Source organism: Dermochelys coriacea, chromosome 3, assembly GCF_009764565.3.
Source record: "Dermochelys coriacea isolate rDerCor1 chromosome 3, rDerCor1.pri.v4, whole genome shotgun sequence".
Lineage (NCBI taxonomy): Eukaryota > Metazoa > Chordata > Testudines > Dermochelyidae > Dermochelys > Dermochelys coriacea.
The window spans coordinates 40,603,273-40,623,958 of record NC_050070.1 but is presented as its reverse complement, the minus strand read 5'-3'; the positions used below and the strand labels follow the sequence as shown (position 1 = coordinate 40,623,958).

The following is a 20,686-nucleotide window of genomic DNA, read 5'->3' as shown; positions in this document are numbered from 1 at the left end:
TCGAAGATAGCTGGGAGTGCTGGTAACGAAGGGCCTGAGGAGGGAGTCTACATAGCCAGACAATCCTGCTGTCAGGGTGCCAATGCCTGAGATGATGGGGCGTCCAGGATTTCCAGGTTTATGGATCTTGGGTAGCAGATAGAATACCCCAGGTCCTGGCTCCAGGGGTGTGTCTGTGCGGATTTGTTCTTGTGCTCTTTCAGGGAGTTTCTTGAGCAAATGCTGTAGTTTCTTTTGGTAACTCTCAGTGGGATCAGAGGGTAATGGCTTGTAGAAAGTGGTGTTGGAGAGCTGCCTAGTAGCCTCTTGTTCATACTCTGACCTATTCATGATGACGACAGCACCTCCTTTGTCAGCCTTTTTGATTATTATGTCAGAGTTGTTTCTGAGGCTGTGGATGGCACTGTGTTCTGCATGGCTGAGGTTATGGGGTAAGCGATGCTGCTTTTCCACAATTTCAGCTCGTGCACGTCGGCGGAAGCAGTCTATGTAGAAATCCAGGCTGCTGTTTCGACCTTCAGGAGGAGTCCACCTAGAATCCTTCTTTTTGTAGTGTTGGCAGGAAGGTCTCTGTGGGTTAATATGTTGGTCAGAGGTGTGTTGGAAATATTCCTTGAGTCTGAGACGTCGAAAATAGGATTCTAGGTCACCACAGAACTGTATCATGTTCGTGGGGGTGGAGGGGCAAAAGGAGAGGCCCCGAGATAGGACAGATTCTTCCGCTGGGCTAAGAGTATAGTTGGATAGATTAACAATATTGCTGGGTGGGTTACGGGAACCATTGTTGTGGCCCCTTGTGGCATATAGTAGTTTAGATAGCTTAGTGTCCTTTTTCTTTTGTAGAGAATCAAAGTGTGTTTTGTAAATGGCTTGTCTAGTTTTTGTAAAGTCCAGCCACGAGGAAGTTTGTGTGGAAGGTTGGTTCTTTATGAGAGTATCCAGTTTTGAGAGCTCATTCTTAATCTTTCCCTGTTTGCTGTAGAGGATGTTGATCAGGTGGTTCCGCAGTTTCCTTGAGAGTGTGTGGCACAAGCTGTCAGCATAGTCTGTGTGGTATGTAGATTGTAATGGATTTTTTACCTTCAGTCCTTTCGGTATGATGTCCATCTGTTTGCATTTGGAGAGGAAGATGATGTCTGTCTGTATCTGTGCGAGTTTTTTCATGAAGTTGACAGATTTCCACTCTATACGGCTAAATTCAGTGCCTTGCATAATCACAGGTTTCAGAGTAGCAGCCGTGTTAGTCTGTATTCTCAAAAAGAAAAGGAGTACTTGTGGCACCTTAGAGACTAACAAATTTATTAGAGCATAAGCTTTCGTGAGCTACAGCTCACTTCATCGGATGCATTTGGTGGAAAAAACAGAGTAGAGATTTATATACACACACACAGAGAACATGAAACAATGGGTTTATCATACACACTGTAAGGAGAGTGATCACTTAAGATAAGCCATCACCAACAGCAGGGGGGGGAAGGAGGAAAACCTTTCATGGTGACAAGCAGGTAGGCTAATTCCAGCAGTTAACAAGAATATCAGAGGAACAGTGGGGGGTGGGGTGGGAGGGAGAAATACCATGGGGAAATAGTTTTACTTTGTGTAATGACTCATCCATTCCCAGTCTCTATTCAAGCCTAAGTTAATTGTATCCAGTTTGCAAATTAATTCCAATTCAGCAGTCTCTCGTTGGAGTCTGTTTTTGAAGCTTTTTTGTTGAAGTATAGCCACTCTTAGGTCTGTGATCGAGTGACCAGAGAGATTGAAGTGTTCTCCAACTGGTTTTTGAATGTTATAATTCTTGACGTCTGATTTGTGTCCATTCATTCTTTTACGTAGAGACTGTCCAGTTTGGCCAATGTACATGGCAGAGGGGCATTGCTGGCACATGATGGCATATATCACATTGGTAGATGCGCAGGTGAAGGAGCCTCTGATAGTGTGGCTGATGTGATTAGGCCCTATGATGGTATCCCCTGAATAGATATGTGGACAGAGTTGGCAACGGGCTTTGTTGCAAGGATAGGTTCCTGGGTTAGTGGTTCTGTTGTGTGGTGTGTGGTTGCTGGTGAGTATTTGCTTCAGATTGGGGGGCTGTCTGTAAGCAAGGACTGGTCTGTCTCCCAAGATCTGAGAGAGCGATGGCTCGTCCTTCAGGATAGGTTGTAGATCCTTGATGATGCGTTGGAGGGGTTTTAGTTGGGGGCTGAAGGTGATGGCTAGTGGCGTTCTGTTGTTTTCTTTGTTGGGCCTGTCCTGTAGTAGGTGACTTCTGGGTACTCTTCTGGCTCTGTCAATCTGTTTCTTCACTTCAGCAGGTGGGTATTGTAGTTGTAGGAATGCATGATAGAGATCTTGTAGGTGTTTGTCTCTGTCTGAGGGGTTGGAGCAAATGCGGTTATATCGTAGCGCTTGGCTGTAGACAATGGATCGAGTGGTATGATCTGGATGAAAGCTAGAGGCATGTAGGTAGGAATAGCGGTCAGTAGGTTTCCGATATAGGGTGGTGTTTATGTGACCATCGCTTATTAGCACCGTAGTGTCCAGGAAGTGGATCTCTTGTGTGGACTGGTCCAGGCTGAGGTTGATGGTGGGATGGAAATTGTTGAAATCATGGTGGAATTCCTCAAGAGCTTCTTTTCCATGGGTCCAGATGATGAAGATGTCATCAATGTAGCGCAAGTAGAGTAGGGGCATTAGGGAACGAGAGCTGAGGAAGCGTTGTTCTAAGTCAGCCATAAAAATGTTGGCATACTGTGGGGCCATGCGGGTACCCATCGCAGTGCCGCTGATTTGAAGGTATACATTGTCACCAAATGTGAAATAATTATGGGTCAGGACAAAGTCACAAAGTTCTGCCACCAGGTTAGCCGTGACAGTATCGGGGATACTGTTCCTGACGGCTTGTAGTCCATCTTTGTGTGGAATGTTGGTGTAGAGGGCTTCTACATCCATAGTGGCTAGGATGGTGTTTTTAGGAAGATCACCAATGGACTGTAGTTTCCTCAGGAAATCGGTGGTGTCTCGAAGATAGCTGGGAGTGCTGGTAACGAAGGGCCTGAGGAGGGAGTCTACATAGCCAGACAATCCTGCTGTCAGGGTGCCAATGCCTGAGATGATGGGGCGTCCAGGATTTCCAGGTTTATGGATCTTGGGTAGCAGATAGAATACCCCAGGTCCTGGCTCCAGGGGTGTGTCTGTGCGGATTTGTTCTTGTGCTCTTTCAGGGAGTTTCTTGAGCAAATGCTGTAGTTTCTTTTGGTAACTCTCAGTGGGATCAGAGGGTAATGGCTTGTAGAAAGTGGTGTTGGAGAGCTGCCTAGTAGCCTCTTGTTCATACTCTGACCTATTCATGATGACGACAGCACCTCCTTTGTCAGCCTTTTTGATTATTATGTCAGAGTTGTTTCTGAGGCTGTGGATGGCACTGTGTTCTGCATGGCTGAGGTTATGGGGTAAGCGATGCTGCTTTTCCACAATTTCAGCTCGTGCACGTCGGCGGAAGCAGTCTATGTAGAAATCCAGGCTGCTGTTTCGACCTTCAGGAGGAGTCCACCTAGAATCCTTCTTTTTGTAGTGTTGGCAGGAAGGTCTCTGTGGGTTAATATGTTGGTCAGAGGTGTGTTGGAAATATTCCTTGAGTCTGAGACGTCGAAAATAGGATTCTAGGTCACCACAGAACTGTATCATGTTCGTGGGGGTGGAGGGGCAAAAGGAGAGGCCCCGAGATAGGACAGATTCTTCCGCTGGGCTAAGAGTATAGTTGGATAGATTAACAATATTGCTGGGTGGGTTACGGGAACCATTGTTGTGGCCCCTTGTGGCATATAGTAGTTTAGATAGCTTAGTGTCCTTTTTCTTTTGTAGAGAATCAAAGTGTGTTTTGTAAATGGCTTGTCTAGTTTTTGTAAAGTCCAGCCACGAGGAAGTTTGTGTGGAAGGTTGGTTCTTTATGAGAGTATCCAGTTTTGAGAGCTCATTCTTAATCTTTCCCTGTTTGCTGTAGAGGATGTTGATCAGGTGGTTCCGCAGTTTCCTTGAGAGTGTGTGGCACAAGCTGTCAGCATAGTCTGTGTGGTATGTAGATTGTAATGGATTTTTTACCTTCAGTCCTTTCGGTATGATGTCCATCTGTTTGCATTTGGAGAGGAAGATGATGTCTGTCTGTATCTGTGCGAGTTTTTTCATGAAGTTGACAGATTTCCACTCTATACGGCTAAATTCAGTGCCTTGCATAATCACAGGTTTCAGAGTAGCAGCCGTGTTAGTCTGTATTCTCAAAAAGAAAAGGAGTACTTGTGGCACCTTAGAGACTAACAAATTTATTAGAGCATAAGCTTTCGTGAGCTACAGCTCACTTCATCGGATGCATTTGGTGGAAAAAACAGAGTAGAGATTTATATACACACACACAGAGAACATGAAACAATGGGTTTATCATACACACTGTAAGGAGAGTGATCACTTAAGATAAGCCATCACCAACAGCAGGGGGGGGAAGGAGGAAAACCTTTCATGGTGACAAGCAGGTAGGCTAATTCCAGCAGTTAACAAGAATATCAGAGGAACAGTGGGGGGTGGGGTGGGAGGGAGAAATACCATGGGGAAATAGTTTTACTTTGTGTAATGACTCATCCATTCCCAGTCTCTATTCAAGCCTAAGTTAATTGTATCCAGTTTGCAAATTAATTCCAATTCAGCAGTCTCTCGTTGGAGTCTGTTTTTGAAGCTTTTTTGTTGAAGTATAGCCACTCTTAGGTCTGTGATCGAGTGACCAGAGAGATTGAAGTGTTCTCCAACTGGTTTTTGAATGTTATAATTCTTGACGTCTGATTTGTGTCCATTCATTCTTTTACGTAGAGACTGTCCAGTTTCATCCAGATCATACCACTCGATCCATTGTCTACAGCCAAGCGCTACGATATAACCGCATTTGCTCCAACCCCTCAGACAGAGACAAACACCTACAAGATCTCTATCATGCATTCCTACAACTACAATACCCACCTGCTGAAGTGAAGAAACAGATTGACAGAGCCAGAAGAGTACCCAGAAGTCACCTACTACAGGACAGGCCCAACAAAGAAAACAACAGAACGCCACTAGCCATCACCTTCAGCCCCCAACTAAAACCCCTCCAACGCATCATCAAGGATCTACAACCTATCCTGAAGGACGAGCCATCGCTCTCTCAGATCTTGGGAGACAGACCAGTCCTTGCTTACAGACAGCCCCCCAATCTGAAGCAAATACTCACCAGCAACCACACACCACACAACAGAACCACTAACCCAGGAACCTATCCTTGCAACAAAGCCCGTTGCCAACTCTGTCCACATATCTATTCAGGGGATACCATCATAGGGCCTAATCACATCAGCCACACTATCAGAGGCTCCTTCACCTGCGCATCTACCAATGTGATATATGCCATCATGTGCCAGCAATGCCCCTCTGCCATGTACATTGGCCAAACTGGACAGTCTCTACGTAAAAGAATGAATGGACACAAATCAGACGTCAAGAATTATAACATTCAAAAACCAGTTGGAGAACACTTCAATCTCTCTGGTCACTCGATCACAGACCTAAGAGTGGCTATACTTCAACAAAAAAGCTTCAAAAACAGACTCCAACGAGAGACTGCTGAATTGGAATTAATTTGCAAACTGGATACAATTAACTTAGGCTTGAATAGAGACTGGGAATGGATGAGTCATTACACAAAGTAAAACTATTTCCCCATGGTATTTCTCCCTCCCACCCCACCCCCCACTGTTCCTCTGATATTCTTGTTAACTGCTGGAATTAGCCTACCTGCTTGTCACCATGAAAGGTTTTCCTCCTTCCCCCCCCTGCTGTTGGTGATGGCTTATCTTAAGTGATCACTCTCCTTACAGTGTGTATGATAAACCCATTGTTTCATGTTCTCTGTGTGTGTGTATATAAATCTCTACTCTGTTTTTTTCCACCAAATGCATCCGATGAAGTGAGCTGTAGCTCACGAAAGCTTATGCTCTAATAAATTTGTTAGTCTCTAAGGTGCCACAAGTACTCCTTTTCTTTTTGAGAATACAGACTAACACGGCTGCTACTCTGAAACCTGTGATTATGCAAGGCACTGAATTTAGCCGTATAGAGTGGAAATCTGTCAACTTCATGAAAAAACTCGCACAGATACAGACAGACATCATCTTCCTCTCCAAATGCAAACAGATGGACATCATACCGAAAGGACTGAAGGTAAAAAATCCATTACAATCTACATACCACACAGACTATGCTGACAGCTTGTGCCACACACTCTCAAGGAAACTGCGGAACCACCTGATCAACATCCTCTACAGCAAACAGGGAAAGATTAAGAATGAGCTCTCAAAACTGGATACTCTCATAAAGAACCAACCTTCCACACAAACTTCCTCGTGGCTGGACTTTACAAAAACTAGACAAGCCATTTACAAAACACACTTTGATTCTCTACAAAAGAAAAAGGACACTAAGCTATCTAAACTACTATATGCCACAAGGGGCCACAACAATGGTTCCCGTAACCCACCCAGCAATATTGTTAATCTATCCAACTATACTCTTAGCCCAGCGGAAGAATCTGTCCTATCTCGGGGCCTCTCCTTTTGCCCCTCCACCCCCACGAACATGATACAGTTCTGTGGTGACCTAGAATCCTATTTTCGACGTCTCAGACTCAAGGAATATTTCCAACACACCTCTGACCAACATATTAACCCACAGAGACCTTCCTGCCAACACTACAAAAAGAAGGATTCTAGGTGGACTCCTCCTGAAGGTCGAAACAGCAGCCTGGATTTCTACATAGACTGCTTCCGCCGACGTGCACGAGCTGAAATTGTGGAAAAGCAGCATCGCTTACCCCATAACCTCAGCCATGCAGAACACAGTGCCATCCACAGCCTCAGAAACAACTCTGACATAATAATCAAAAAGGCTGACAAAGGAGGTGCTGTCGTCATCATGAATAGGTCAGAGTATGAACAAGAGGCTACTAGGCAGCTCTCCAACACCACTTTCTACAAGCCATTACCCTCTGATCCCACTGAGAGTTACCAAAAGAAACTACAGCATTTGCTCAAGAAACTCCCTGAAAGAGCACAAGAACAAATCCGCACAGACACACCCCTGGAGCCAGGACCTGGGGTATTCTATCTGCTACCCAAGATCCATAAACCTGGAAATCCTGGACGCCCCATCATCTCAGGCATTGGCACCCTGACAGCAGGATTGTCTGGCTATGTAGACTCCCTCCTCAGGCCCTTCGTTACCAGCACTCCCAGCTATCTTCGAGACACCACCGATTTCCTGAGGAAACTACAGTCCATTGGTGATCTTCCTAAAAACACCATCCTAGCCACTATGGATGTAGAAGCCCTCTACACCAACATTCCACACAAAGATGGACTACAAGCCGTCAGGAACAGTATCCCCGATACTGTCACGGCTAACCTGGTGGCAGAACTTTGTGACTTTGTCCTGACCCATAATTATTTCACATTTGGTGACAATGTATACCTTCAAATCAGCGGCACTGCGATGGGTACCCGCATGGCCCCACAGTATGCCAACATTTTTATGGCTGACTTAGAACAACGCTTCCTCAGCTCTCGTTCCCTAATGCCCCTACTCTACTTGCGCTACATTGATGACATCTTCATCATCTGGACCCATGGAAAAGAAGCTCTTGAGGAATTCCACCATGATTTCAACAATTTCCATCCCACCATCAACCTCAGCCTGGACCAGTCCACACAAGAGATCCACTTCCTGGACACTACGGTGCTAATAAGCGATGGTCACATAAACACCACCCTATATCGGAAACCTACTGACCGCTATTCCTACCTACATGCCTCTAGCTTTCATCCAGATCATACCACTCGATCCATTGTCTACAGCCAAGCGCTACGATATAACCGCATTTGCTCCAACCCCTCAGACAGAGACAAACACCTACAAGATCTCTATCATGCATTCCTACAACTACAATACCCACCTGCTGAAGTGAAGAAACAGATTGACAGAGCCAGAAGAGTACCCAGAAGTCACCTACTACAGGACAGGCCCAACAAAGAAAACAACAGAACGCCACTAGCCATCACCTTCAGCCCCCAACTAAAACCCCTCCAACGCATCATCAAGGATCTACAACCTATCCTGAAGGACGAGCCATCGCTCTCTCAGATCTTGGGAGACAGACCAGTCCTTGCTTACAGACAGCCCCCCAATCTGAAGCAAATACTCACCAGCAACCACACACCACACAACAGAACCACTAACCCAGGAACCTATCCTTGCAACAAAGCCCGTTGCCAACTCTGTCCACATATCTATTCAGGGGATACCATCATAGGGCCTAATCACATCAGCCACACTATCAGAGGCTCCTTCACCTGCGCATCTACCAATGTGATATATGCCATCATGTGCCAGCAATGCCCCTCTGCCATGTACATTGGCCAAACTGGACAGTCTCTACGTAAAAGAATGAATGGACACAAATCAGACGTCAAGAATTATAACATTCAAAAACCAGTTGGAGAACACTTCAATCTCTCTGGTCACTCGATCACAGACCTAAGAGTGGCTATACTTCAACAAAAAAGCTTCAAAAACAGACTCCAACGAGAGACTGCTGAATTGGAATTAATTTGCAAACTGGATACAATTAACTTAGGCTTGAATAGAGACTGGGAATGGATGAGTCATTACACAAAGTAAAACTATTTCCCCATGGTATTTCTCCCTCCCACCCCACCCCCCACTGTTCCTCTGATATTCTTGTTAACTGCTGGAATTAGCCTACCTGCTTGTCACCATGAAAGGTTTTCCTCCTTCCCCCCCCTGCTGTTGGTGATGGCTTATCTTAAGTGATCACTCTCCTTACAGTGTGTATGATAAACCCATTGTTTCATGTTCTCTGTGTGTGTGTATATAAATCTCTACTCTGTTTTTTCCACCAAATGCATCCGATGAAGTGAGCTGTAGCTCACGAAAGCTTATGCTCTAATAAATTTGTTAGTCTCTAAGGTGCCACAAGTACTCCTTTTCTTATCATGAAATGGTGAGTGTCTCATGATAAACATATCTTGGATACTGAAATACTAGAAAAAATTTATGTTCAATAGTTGTAACAGAGGCTCAAAGGATTGTTGATGAAATATACAGGTCAATTGTTCAAATTTAGCTCATGTCAGTTGTAAGCAAAGGTGATTACTATCTCCAAAGGCTGTTTGATGACTTCTGTGAAATTAGATAGTAGTCCCAGTCCAAAGCCAGGTGGACAAGTGTCTAAATAAAAAAACCTACCACCACCAGAATTAGCACATTTGTCAGCAGTCTTAGCAGACTGGACAAGGATTGATTGACCATGGAAACTGACTCCTAGAAGTAGTCCCTTTAGGTCAGGGTTGAGGTACGCCCCATCCTGCAAATGGACTGTATAAAATAAAGATTCAGCCATGGGGATCCCTTTGCAGGGCTGGCGCTTCAGTGTGCTTGCACCTGTTCTGTGATTCCCCTCATTAAGTAGGAGCACTAAGTTCACCTTACAAACATTAACTTCCTCCCAATCAAAGAAAAAAAAAAACCTGGAAACTCTGAGTAAATATGAAGGAAGAGCTAAAGCATCTCTTACAATATTAGCAGTTGGCCAACATGCACGTATAAGCGTGGCCTTCTGAATTATTTATAGACAGCATCATCTACGTGTCTTGTTTGTTCACAAAAGTGTTTTGTCTTCTGAAAGATTACACTTTTATTTTGCATGAGTTACCGTTTCTCATCTTCCACTTGCACTCCAACGGAGTGGTATTCCCGTAGGCCTCTGCTCTCGGTATCTGAATCAGTTGCCGTTTCCACCTAATTCAACACAAAAGATACATCTGCAGAAGTGAACATTGACAATCCAACATTATATCTACCTACCTTTATATCAATTAATTATATATTTCTTTAATCACTTCAAAGAAACACCTAACCCAGTAAAATCATTTAAATAAGCATTCAGTCTGGTATCATTGTTTTGGTGCTGTGTTTTATAAAACTGTGCAAAACCACTTCTGCTCTGCTCTGTAATTCCCTTTTTTAAATGTATACAGATACAATTACTCAGTTTAACGCAGGCAGAAAGTAAGATTGGCTCGATTATTCTATTATTAGAACTAGGAACCCATATTTTAGCCCCTTTAGATATTATTAGAATACAACCTCATTATTTCCCAGGATTTACAAAATAAAATAAAGAAAATAGCCCCATAAAAATTGCAAGTCATAAAAAGAAATGTTACAATGAATGGATTCTATTGACAACTGTGCCAACAAATAAAGAAATATTTAAGTGATAAAGAAGATACAGCATAATACCATAGCTCACCTTTCTTAACAACATAATCTTGAGAATACTGTATCAACTAAGTCAAGAATTTTAAATAGTATTCCCCTCTGCAATACTCTTACAAAATATATTCACAATAGATTTTTCACCTTAATTGGTAATACATATCAAAAAAACTACTACTACAACTACTACAACAAAAATTAATGCAGGATTTACTATAAACACACACACACACAAACACAAATGTTGCAGCATGAAAATTATGTTGAATCTAAGAAGAGTCAAAGAAAAAATAATTAAAATAGAACATTTTTCTCTTTTGGAGGATATTTTGTTTGTTAAACAAAATGAACGGTAGTTACCCATAAGTATAGTTAACATTACAAAAATATATTTCCATAATATATTGGAAATATATATATATATTCCATTATATATTAGAAATAATTATTAACTTAAGATATAGTGTTACTTTGAAATGGGATTGTATAAAACTGGTAACTTTTTATTTACCAGGTCTCTCTCTGTGCATTCAGAGTCACATCTGCTGACTTAGTAACAAATATATATTTCTAGTAGTTTTTACTCCTGTTAATCATGTTGAGCCAACACAGCTAAGGCAGAGTAAACTGGATTCTATTCCTTCTAGTCCAGTGGTTCTCAACTGTGGTCCACCGCTTGTTCAGGGAAAGACCCTAGCACACCGGGCTGGTTTGTTTACCTGCTGCATCCGCAGGTTCGGCTGATTGTGGCTCCCACTGGCCATGGTTTGCCACTCCAGACCAATGGGAGCTGTGGGAAGGGCGGCCAGCTCGTCCCTCGCCCTGTTCTGCAGCCCTCATTGGCCTGGAGCGGTGAACCGCAGCCACTGGGAGCCACGATCAGCCGAACCTGCGGACCTGGCGGGTAAACAAACCGGCCCGGCGCGCCAGGGGCTTTCCCTGAACAAGCGGTGGACCACACTTGAGAACCACTGTTCTCATCATCAACAGAATTATTCACTAAATTACATTTAAGAAGCAAATAAATTATACCTGCATAAATATACTGAAGATAATGATGTTGCACAAATCTAACTAGGAGAATCATCTGAAGATAAAGGTAAGCTCATGGCTATTTAGCCAGATATTTAGCCTCCATGTGGATTGCCCAGTGCCTCAGAAACATCAGAGAAGATTTCCCTGTGTGTTCAATATGGGCTAAATCTTTGCATTAATGGAATGATTTGGGAACATCTCCATGGAGAGAGCCTTTCAGAGAGTTCCTCTTCCAAAGTGCCCTCCTATGGGCATTTCTGCAGGAGCTCTGGATGACTATAATTTGCCTAATATGTAACTGACACAGGAATTTATATATAGTTGATCTACATTGAACTTTTATATGACTGAAAACACAGTTATCAGTAAAATTACAGTCCAGGTGTCAAAATGGCCCTGGCATGCATTCCTTCTAAACAGGAAACTCTGCCAAATTATCCTCCCATCCAGCTTGCCAAAGCTGACACTAAGTAAATGCTCTGATGATTGCTTTCACATTTTAATACTTTTCATTTGCTTGCTGTGCCTTGCAGCAGGAGGAGGATGCCAAATAAGGACTTTTGATGTAATTTGGAGAGCAAATATTGTAATACCTGACAAACTGAAAACAAACCTGCAAAATGGAAGCAAAGGCTGAAACAAGTAAAAGTGGGAAAACATCAATTTCATCTAACAATGGTCGGGGGGGGGGGAGTGGTGAACAATTTCTGCAAAACATAGGCAGTGTAAGGTCACCTTCTGGGGAAAAAGGGAGATAATTCAAATTTGATCAGATTGGCCAGGCTTCATTTAGAGCTGGTCGATAATTTTTCAACTAAATGTTTCTTTGTAAAAAAAAAAACCCCAAAAAACAGACTTTTTGTGGAACATATCCATTTCAACAAAACCTTCAAGGAAGGTTTCTCAGGATGAAATTTCTGGTCAAAAACATAGACCCACTCCAGAATAGCTAATAGCCCAATGGTTGGGGCAATCCCCAAGGATGCAGAAACCCAGGTTCAAATCTCTCTCTATTTGATTTGAAGCAGGAACTTTACCATGAATCTCCCACATCCCATGTAAGGGCCCTAAATACTAGGCTCATAGAATCATAGAATCATAGAATATCAGGGTTGGAAGGGACCCCAGAAGGTCATCTAGTCCAACCCCCTGCTCAAAGCAGGACCAAGTCCCAGTTAAATCATCCCAGCCAGGGCTTTGTCAAGCCTGACCTTAAAAACCTCTAAGGAAGGAGATTCTACCACCTCCCTAGGTAACGCATTCCAGTGTTTCACCACCCTCTTAGTGAAAAAGTTTTTCCTAATATCCAATCTAAACCTCCCCCATTGCAACTTGAGACCATTACTCCTCGTTCTGTCATCTGCTACCATTGAGAACAGTCTAGAGCCATCCTCTTTGAAACCTCCTTTCAGGTAGTTGAAAGCAGCTATCAAATCCCCCCTCATTCTTCTCTTCTGCAGACTAAACAATCCCAGCTCCCTCAGCCTCTCCTCATAAGTCATGTGCTCTAGACCCCTAATCATTTTCGTTGCCCTTCGTTGTACTCTTTCCAATTTATCCACATCCTTCCTGTAGTGTGGGGCCCAAAACTGGACACAGTACTCCAGATGAGGCCTCACCAGTGTCGAATAGAGGGGAACGATCACGTCCCTCGATCTGCTCGCTATGCCCCTACTTATACATCCCAAAATGCCATTGGCCTTCTTGGCAACAAGGGCACACTGCTGACTCATATCCAGCTTCTCGTCCACTGTCACCCCTAGGTCCTTTTCCGCAGAACTGCTGCCGAGCCATTCGGTCCCTAGTCTGTAGCGGTGCATTGGATTCTTCCATCCTAAGTGCAGGACCCTGCACTTATCCTTATTGAACCTCATTAGATTTCTTTTGGCCCAATCCTCCAATTTGTCTAGGTCCTTCTGTATCCTATCCCTCCCCTCCAGCGTATCTACCACTCCTCCCAGTTTAGTATCATCCGCAAATTTGCTGAGAGTGCAATCCACACCATCCTCCAGATCATTTATGAAGATATTGAACAAAACGGGCCCCAGGACCGACCCCTGGGGCACTCCACTTGACACCGGCTGCCAACTAGACATGGAGCCATTGATCACTACCCGTTGAGCCCGACAATCTAGCCAGCTTTCTACCCACCTTATAGTGCATTCATCCAGCCCATACTTCCTTAACTTGCTGACAAGAATGCTGTGGGAGACCGTGTCAAAAGCTTTGCTAAAGTCAAGAAACAATACATCCACTGCTTTCCCTTCATCCACAGAACCAGTAATCTCATCATAAAAGGCGATTAGATTAGTCAGGCATGACCTTCCCTTGGTGAATCCATGCTGACTGTTCCTGATCACTTTCCTCTCCTCTAAGTGCTTCAGGATTGATTCTTTGAGGACCTGCTCCATGATTTTTCCAGGGACTGAGGTGAGGCTGACCGGCCTGTAGTTCCCAGGATCCTCCTTCTTCCCTTTTTAAAGATGGGCACTACATTAGCCTTTTTCCAGTCATCCGGGACTTCCCCCGTTCGCCACGAGTTTTCAAAGATAATGGCCAAGGGCTCTGCAATCACAGCCGCCAATTCCTTCAGCACTCTCGGATGCAATTCGTCCGGCCCCATGGACTTGTGCACGTCCAGCTTTTCTAAATAGTCCCTAACCACCTCTATCTCTACAGAGGGCTGGCCATCTCTTCCCCGTTTTGTGTTGCCCAGCACAGCAGTCTGGGAGCTGACCTTGTTAGTGAAAACAGAAGCAAAAAAAGCATTGAGTACATTAGCTTTTTCCACATCCTCTGTCACTAGCTTGCCTCCCTCATTCAGTAAGGGGCCCACACTTTCCTTGGCTTTCTTCTTGTTGCCAACATACCTGAAGAAACCCTTCTTGTTACTCTTGACATCTCTTGCTAGCTGCAGCTCCAGGTGCGATTTGGCCCTCCTGATATCTTTCCTACATGCCCGAGCAATATTTTTATACTCTTCCCTGGTCATATGTCCAACCTTCCACTTCTTGTAAGCTTCTTTTTTATGTTTAAGATCCGCTAGGATTTCACCATTAAGCCAAGCTGGTCGCCTGCCATATTTACTATTCTTTCGACTCATCGGGATGGTTTGTCCCTGTAACCTCAACAGGGATTCCTTGAAATACAGCCAGCACTCCTGGACTCCCTTCCCTTTCATGTTAGTCCCCCAGGGGATCCTGGCCATCTGTTCCCTGAGGGAGTCAAAGTCTGCTTTCCTGAAGTCCAGGGTCCGTATCCTGCTGCTTACCTTTCTTCCCTGCGACAGGATCCTGAACTCAACCAACTCATGGTCACTGCCTCCCAGATTCCCATCCACTTTTGCTTCCCCCACTAATTCTACCCGGTTTGTGAGCAGCAGGTCAAGAAAAGCGCTCCCCCTAGTTGGCTCCCCTAGCACTTGCACCAGGAAATTGTCCCCTACGCTTTCCAAAAACTTCCTGGATTGTCTATGCACCGCTGTATTGCTCTCCCAGCAGATATCAGGAAAATTAAAGTCACCCATGAGAATCAGGCTATCCTGAGGTGGGTTTCCCTTTTTTTTGTGAAATATTTTGAAAGGTCTTAGTTTCATCTTGATGCAGAACAAAAAACAAATGTAGAAACCTTGAAATATTTTGCAAAACAGAATTCTTGTCTTCCAGCCAGCCTTAGCTTAATTTACATAAGATCGGGCATACAAACTAATGGTCCAATTAGCCCAATATCCTGTCTTCTGACGGTGGCTAGTGCCAGATGCTTCAGAGTGAATTAAAAGAACAGGGTAATTATCGAGTGATCTATTCCCTATCATCCAGTCCCAGCTTCTGGCAGTCAGAGGATTAGGGACACCCAGAGCATGAGGCTGTGCCCTGATGATCTTGGCTAATAGCTATTGAGATACCTATCTTCCACAAACTTATCTAGGTCTTTTTTTTAACCCAGTTATAATTTTGGCCTTCATAACATCCCCTGACGAAGAGTTCCACACGTTGACTGTGCACTGTGTGAAGAGGTACTTCCTTATGTTTGTTTTAAACCTGCTGCCTATTAATTTCATTGGGTGACCCTGTTTCTTGTGTTATGTAAAGGGGTAAATAACACTTCCTTATTTACTTTCTTCACACCAGTCATGATTTTATAGACCTCTATCATATCCCCCTTTAGTCATCTCTTTTCTAAGCTTAAAACTCCCAGTCTTTTTAATCTCTCCTCGCATTTTTGCTGCCCTTCTCTTTACCTTTTCCAATTCTAATATATCTTTTTTGAGTTGGGGTGACAAGAACTGCATGCAGTATTCAAAGTGTGGGCATACCAGAGATTTATATAGTAGCATTGTGATAATTTCTGTCTTATTATCTATCCCTTTCCTAACGGTTTCTAACATTAGCCTTTTTGACTGATGTACATTGAGCAGATGTTTTCAGAGAACTATCCACAATGACTCCAAAATCTCTTTCTTGAGTGGTAACAGCAAACTGAGACCCTGTCATTTCGTATGTATAGTTGGAATTATGTTTTCCAACGTGCATTACTTTGCATTTATCAACACATCATTTCATAAATGATCTGGAGGATGGTGTGGATTGCACTCTCAGCAAATTTGCGGATGATACTAAACTGGGAGGAGTGGTAGATACGCTGGAGGGGAGGGATAGGATACAGAAGGACCTAGACAAATTGGAGGATTGGGCCAAAAGAAATCTAATGAGGTTCAATAAGGATAAGTGCAGGGTCCTGCACTTAGGATGGAAGAATCCAATGCACCGCTACAGACTAGGGACCGAATGGCTCGGCAGCAGTTCTGCGGAAAAGGACCTAGGGGTGACAGTGGACGAGAAGCTGGATATGAGTCAGCAGTGTGCCCTTGTTGCCAAGAAGGCCAATGGCATTTTGGGATGTATAAGTAGGGGCATAGCGAGCAGATCGAGGGACGTGATCGTTCCCCTCTATTCGACACTGGTGAGGCCTCATCTGGAGTACTGTGTCCAGTTTTGGGCCCCACACTACAGGAAGGATGTGGATAAATTGGAAAGAGTACAACGAAGGGCAACAAAAATGATTAGGGGTCTAGAGCACATGACTTATGAGGAGAGGCTGAGGGAGCTGGGATTGTTTAGTCTGCAGAAGAGAAGAATGAGGGGGGATTTGATAGCTGCTTTCAACTACCTGAAAGGGGGTTTCAAAGAGGATGGCTCTAGACTGTTCTCAATGGTAGCAGATGACAGAACGAGGAGTAATGGTCTCAAGTTGCAATGGGGGAGGTTTAGATTGGATATTAGGAAAAACTTTTTCACTAAGAGGGTGGTGAAACACTGGAATGCGTTACCTAGGGAGGTGGTAGAATCTCCTTCCTTAGAGGTTTTTAAGGTCAGGCTTGACAAAGTCCTGGCTGGGATGATTTAACTGGGACTTGGTCCTGCTTTGAGCAGGGGGTTGGACTAGATGACCTTCTGGGGTCCCTTCCAACCCTGATATTCTATGATTCTATGATTCTATGACTGAATTTCATCTGACATTTTTTTGCCCAGTTTTGTGAGATCCCTTTGTAACTCTTTGCAGTCTGCTTTGGACTTCACTATCTTGAGTAACTTTGTATCATCTGCAAACTTTACAACCTCACTGTTTACACAATTTTCCAGTTCATTTATGAATATGTTGAACAACATGAGTCCTAGTACAGATACTTGGAGAATCCCATTATTTACCACTTTCCATTGTGAAAACTGACCATTTATTCCTACTCTTCCCCCCCGCCCCCGTTTTTTTAATCTGTTACTAATCAAAAATAGGACCTTCCCTTCTTGACCAATGACTGCTTTCTTTGCTTAAGAGTTTTTGGTGTGGGGCCTTGTCAAAGGCTTTCTGAAAGTCGCAGTATACTATGTCAACTGGGTCACCCTTGTCCACCTGTTTGTTGACCCCCCTCAAAGAATTCTAATAGATTGGGGAGGCATGACTTCCCTTTACAGCATATCATGTTCATCTACATGTCTGGTAATCATGTTCTTTACTATAGTTTCAACCAATTTGTCTGGTACTGAAATTATTTGCCTGGTATTGAAGTTCAACTCAGCACAGGGGAAAAGGTAACATGTTTGGTTTTGTTGTGTGGCTACCAAAACTTGGATGAATCTTACCGAAGTAGATTTATTCTCTGTGATCCTTTAATATTTTATTACTCACTAGCATGCATTCCAAATAGTTTAATATTTGAAACCCTGGCCATGCCATCAGCAATATGATATATGGTGAAAGACTGTCATGTAGCCCCAGCTCCACAAAGTGACTTAGGTGTTGCAACACTGAGCATCACAACGCCTAACTTTTAGGCACCCAGAAAATCACTGGAACAACACTGGTATCCACAAAGCCTGAGTTAGGCACCTACACTCCCTATATGATGAACAGGGAGAGACAGGTGCCTAAAATGAGATTCACAAAATCCAGCACACTATGTGGGGTGCCACCTAAAGTAGGAAATGGGAGATGCAGAGGAGAGGATTGTGTGCTAAACCCCACCATTCTTATGTAGTTAAAATCATAGAATCATAGAAATGTAGGGCTGGAAGGGACCTTCAGAGTTATCTAGTCCAACCCCCCTGCGCTGAGGCAGGACCAAGTATATCTAGACCATCCCTGACAGGTGCTCTCCTCCAATGTGCTTGCAACTAAGGTCGGTATCATCCAAAATTTTATAAGCATATGTGGACTTTCAGAAAGCCTTTGACAAGGTCCCTCACAACAGTCTCTTAAGCAAAGTAAGCAGTCATGGGATAAGAGGGAAGGTCCTCTCATCGATCAGTAACTCGTTAAAAGGCAGGAAACAAAGGGTAGGAATAAATGGTCAGTTTTCAGAGTGGAGAGAGGTAAATAGTAGTGTCCCCAGGAATCTGTACTGGGACCAATGCTGTTCAACATATTCATAAATGATTTTGAAAAAAGGGTAAACAATGAGATGGCAAAGTTTGCAGACAATACACAATTACTCAAGATAGTTAAGTTGAAAGCAGACTGAGAAGAGTTACAAAGGAATCTCACAAAACTGAATAAATGCAGAGTATAAATTAGAGTATAGCTTGATTTGTTTTGCAGCCACTCAGCGAACTGAAAAAAAGATACGTGAATTGACTAAACTATTTTTTGCAAATTATTTGTTCAGCTCTTTTAGCTATTAATGTTTAGCCAATAGATGGCACCGCTCATTTCAGCATTATTTGTCTGCTCTGAACATTGACTCTGTGAAAATCGCATAGTGGGGTTTCAGATTTACTGTCTCTCAATGAATTCCAAACCAAATACGCTCAGTTTTGAAGAAAACAGACTTCAACCTACTATCTGAAAGCAAAGCCGGGCTCTTCCCTTTTCTCTCATCATCACCAGCAATAAAAAGTTTTGCATGCCACATTATGCCTCTCATGACCCCATGCAACCTCATTGCCCACAGTGGCTTTGCCCTGCTATAACTGCTTGGCTCTGTGTGCAATTATAATTTAATAAACATTTCTGTTGAAGGAAAAGAGTTCAGCTCACTCTCCTTTACCTCTATTGGCTTTTCAGAGCTAACAAGATTAAAAAGCAAGAAAACCTTACTTTTCACACAATAACAAGCAAATCTGACTCTAAACACACAAGGATTAGCATTTACACACACTAATCTGATGTATAAGAAAGTTTCATTTGTACATAGTCACTTTTCAAAGTAGAATAATAGCTTAAAGTAAAACTGCAGTGAGAACTTCCACTGCTTTAATTAGCTGAAGGAATATTTACAACTAACAGATGCATATGTTTCAATTTTCAAAACACTTTTTAGAAATGCACATTAGGGATTATCTCTCTCTGTATCTGTGAATGATTTCTGTGTTTTGTAGAGGGGGAGCATTTTATTGCTATAGTACTTCTCAGCAGGAAGTCCAGGTTGCTGAATATGGTGGGTGATAAAATAAGTGCTAATTATCAGATAAATGCATAAAGCAGGTTGGAAACTTACATGTTTCTTTTAAGTGAGTTCTATTTGATAAAAGTAATAATTCAGAAAATTTAGAAAACAGGATTCATATTAAACTAAAGTTAGATTACCAACAACAAATTCTAATACATAACAGAATGGTGACTATTTTCAACATCTTTTATGTATTCAGAGGCTAAATGGCAATTCTTGCATAACAAACTAAATGAGCAGACAGTCTGCATGACAGCATCCTGGATCTTTAGTAATATGAACTTTTCATTATGTTACATGACAATTAAGAAAATCAATAGGATAATTTGTGAAAGAAGATTACATTATTACAAGCTTTTTTTTTAAAAAAAAAGTCGATTTGTTTCAACTACAACCACTTCTGCTAAGCTTTTTAGCAAGGGAAGACATAGCTTTTGGATGAGGCAAGTCCATTAATTGGTTACATCCATTATTTTATGTGCACATATGGGCATAGAATAACTTTAGGGGTCAAATTATGGCTGCTTCACAATGGATGTGCTGGTGGGGGATAAGGAGCACAGGGAGATCCTTCCCTGTGCTCTGCCCTCATTGCTCCCATATTTAGTATCATCATTTGACAGCCAGTGCTGTTCAAGTACATAGTGAGTGTGTATGTGTGATGAGGATGAGGGGGAGTGAGGGTGAAGCTGGGAATGCTAGTGTGGCCAACACTGGTTTCCTGCTCAGAGAAGGTGTGTGTAGGGGTGGTACAAGGAGTGATTATGATTCAGAGATTTTTAGGGCCAGAAGGCACAGCATAGCTCATATAATTCACCAAGTGATTCCTGCATCAAGCCCATAACTTCTGGTTGGGCTACAGCATATTCTGTAGAAAGCCATCCAGTCATATCTTAAAGATGTAAAGTGAGAGAGGATAAGTTGTGTCAAGGATTAATTACCCGCACAGGGTGTGTCTGCACTTCAGTTAAGAACCCCTGGCTGGCCTCTGTCAGCTGACTTGATGCAAACATTTGAGCTCGGGTATGGGATCCTGTGGGGAGGGGGACCAGCCTGAGCCCGGGCCCAACCTTCTACGCTGCAATTAAACAGCCCTTAGCTCAAGCCCCATGAGCCCAATTTGGCTGACACGGGCCAGCCGCAGGTGTTTGATGGCAGTATACACATACCCATTATTAAAAATGTGCAATTTATTTCTTGTCTGGATTGAGTTTCCAACCACTGGCTCTTGTTATGCCTCTGTCTGCTAGACTCAAGAGCCCTCTGCTATCAGAAACCTTCTCTCCATGTAGGAACTTACAGACCATGATTAAGTCACCATTAAAGCTCTACTTG

General features: G+C 43.2%; 1 protein-coding gene across 5 annotated transcripts in view; it reads right to left on the bottom strand.

Annotated features, from left to right (window-relative positions):
- The window catches only part of DLGAP2 (DLG associated protein 2), a 725,030-nt gene that overhangs the window by 32,480 nt on the left and 671,864 nt on the right, over positions 1-20,686 (bottom strand). For all 5 annotated transcript variants that reach the window (XM_043510336.1, XM_043510335.1, XM_038397100.2 and 2 more), the window contains one exon: positions 9,806-9,891. In XM_043510336.1, coding sequence (XP_043366271.1) covers positions 9,806-9,891 — 86 coding nt within the window. The remainder of the gene's footprint in view (positions 1-9,805; positions 9,892-20,686) is intronic.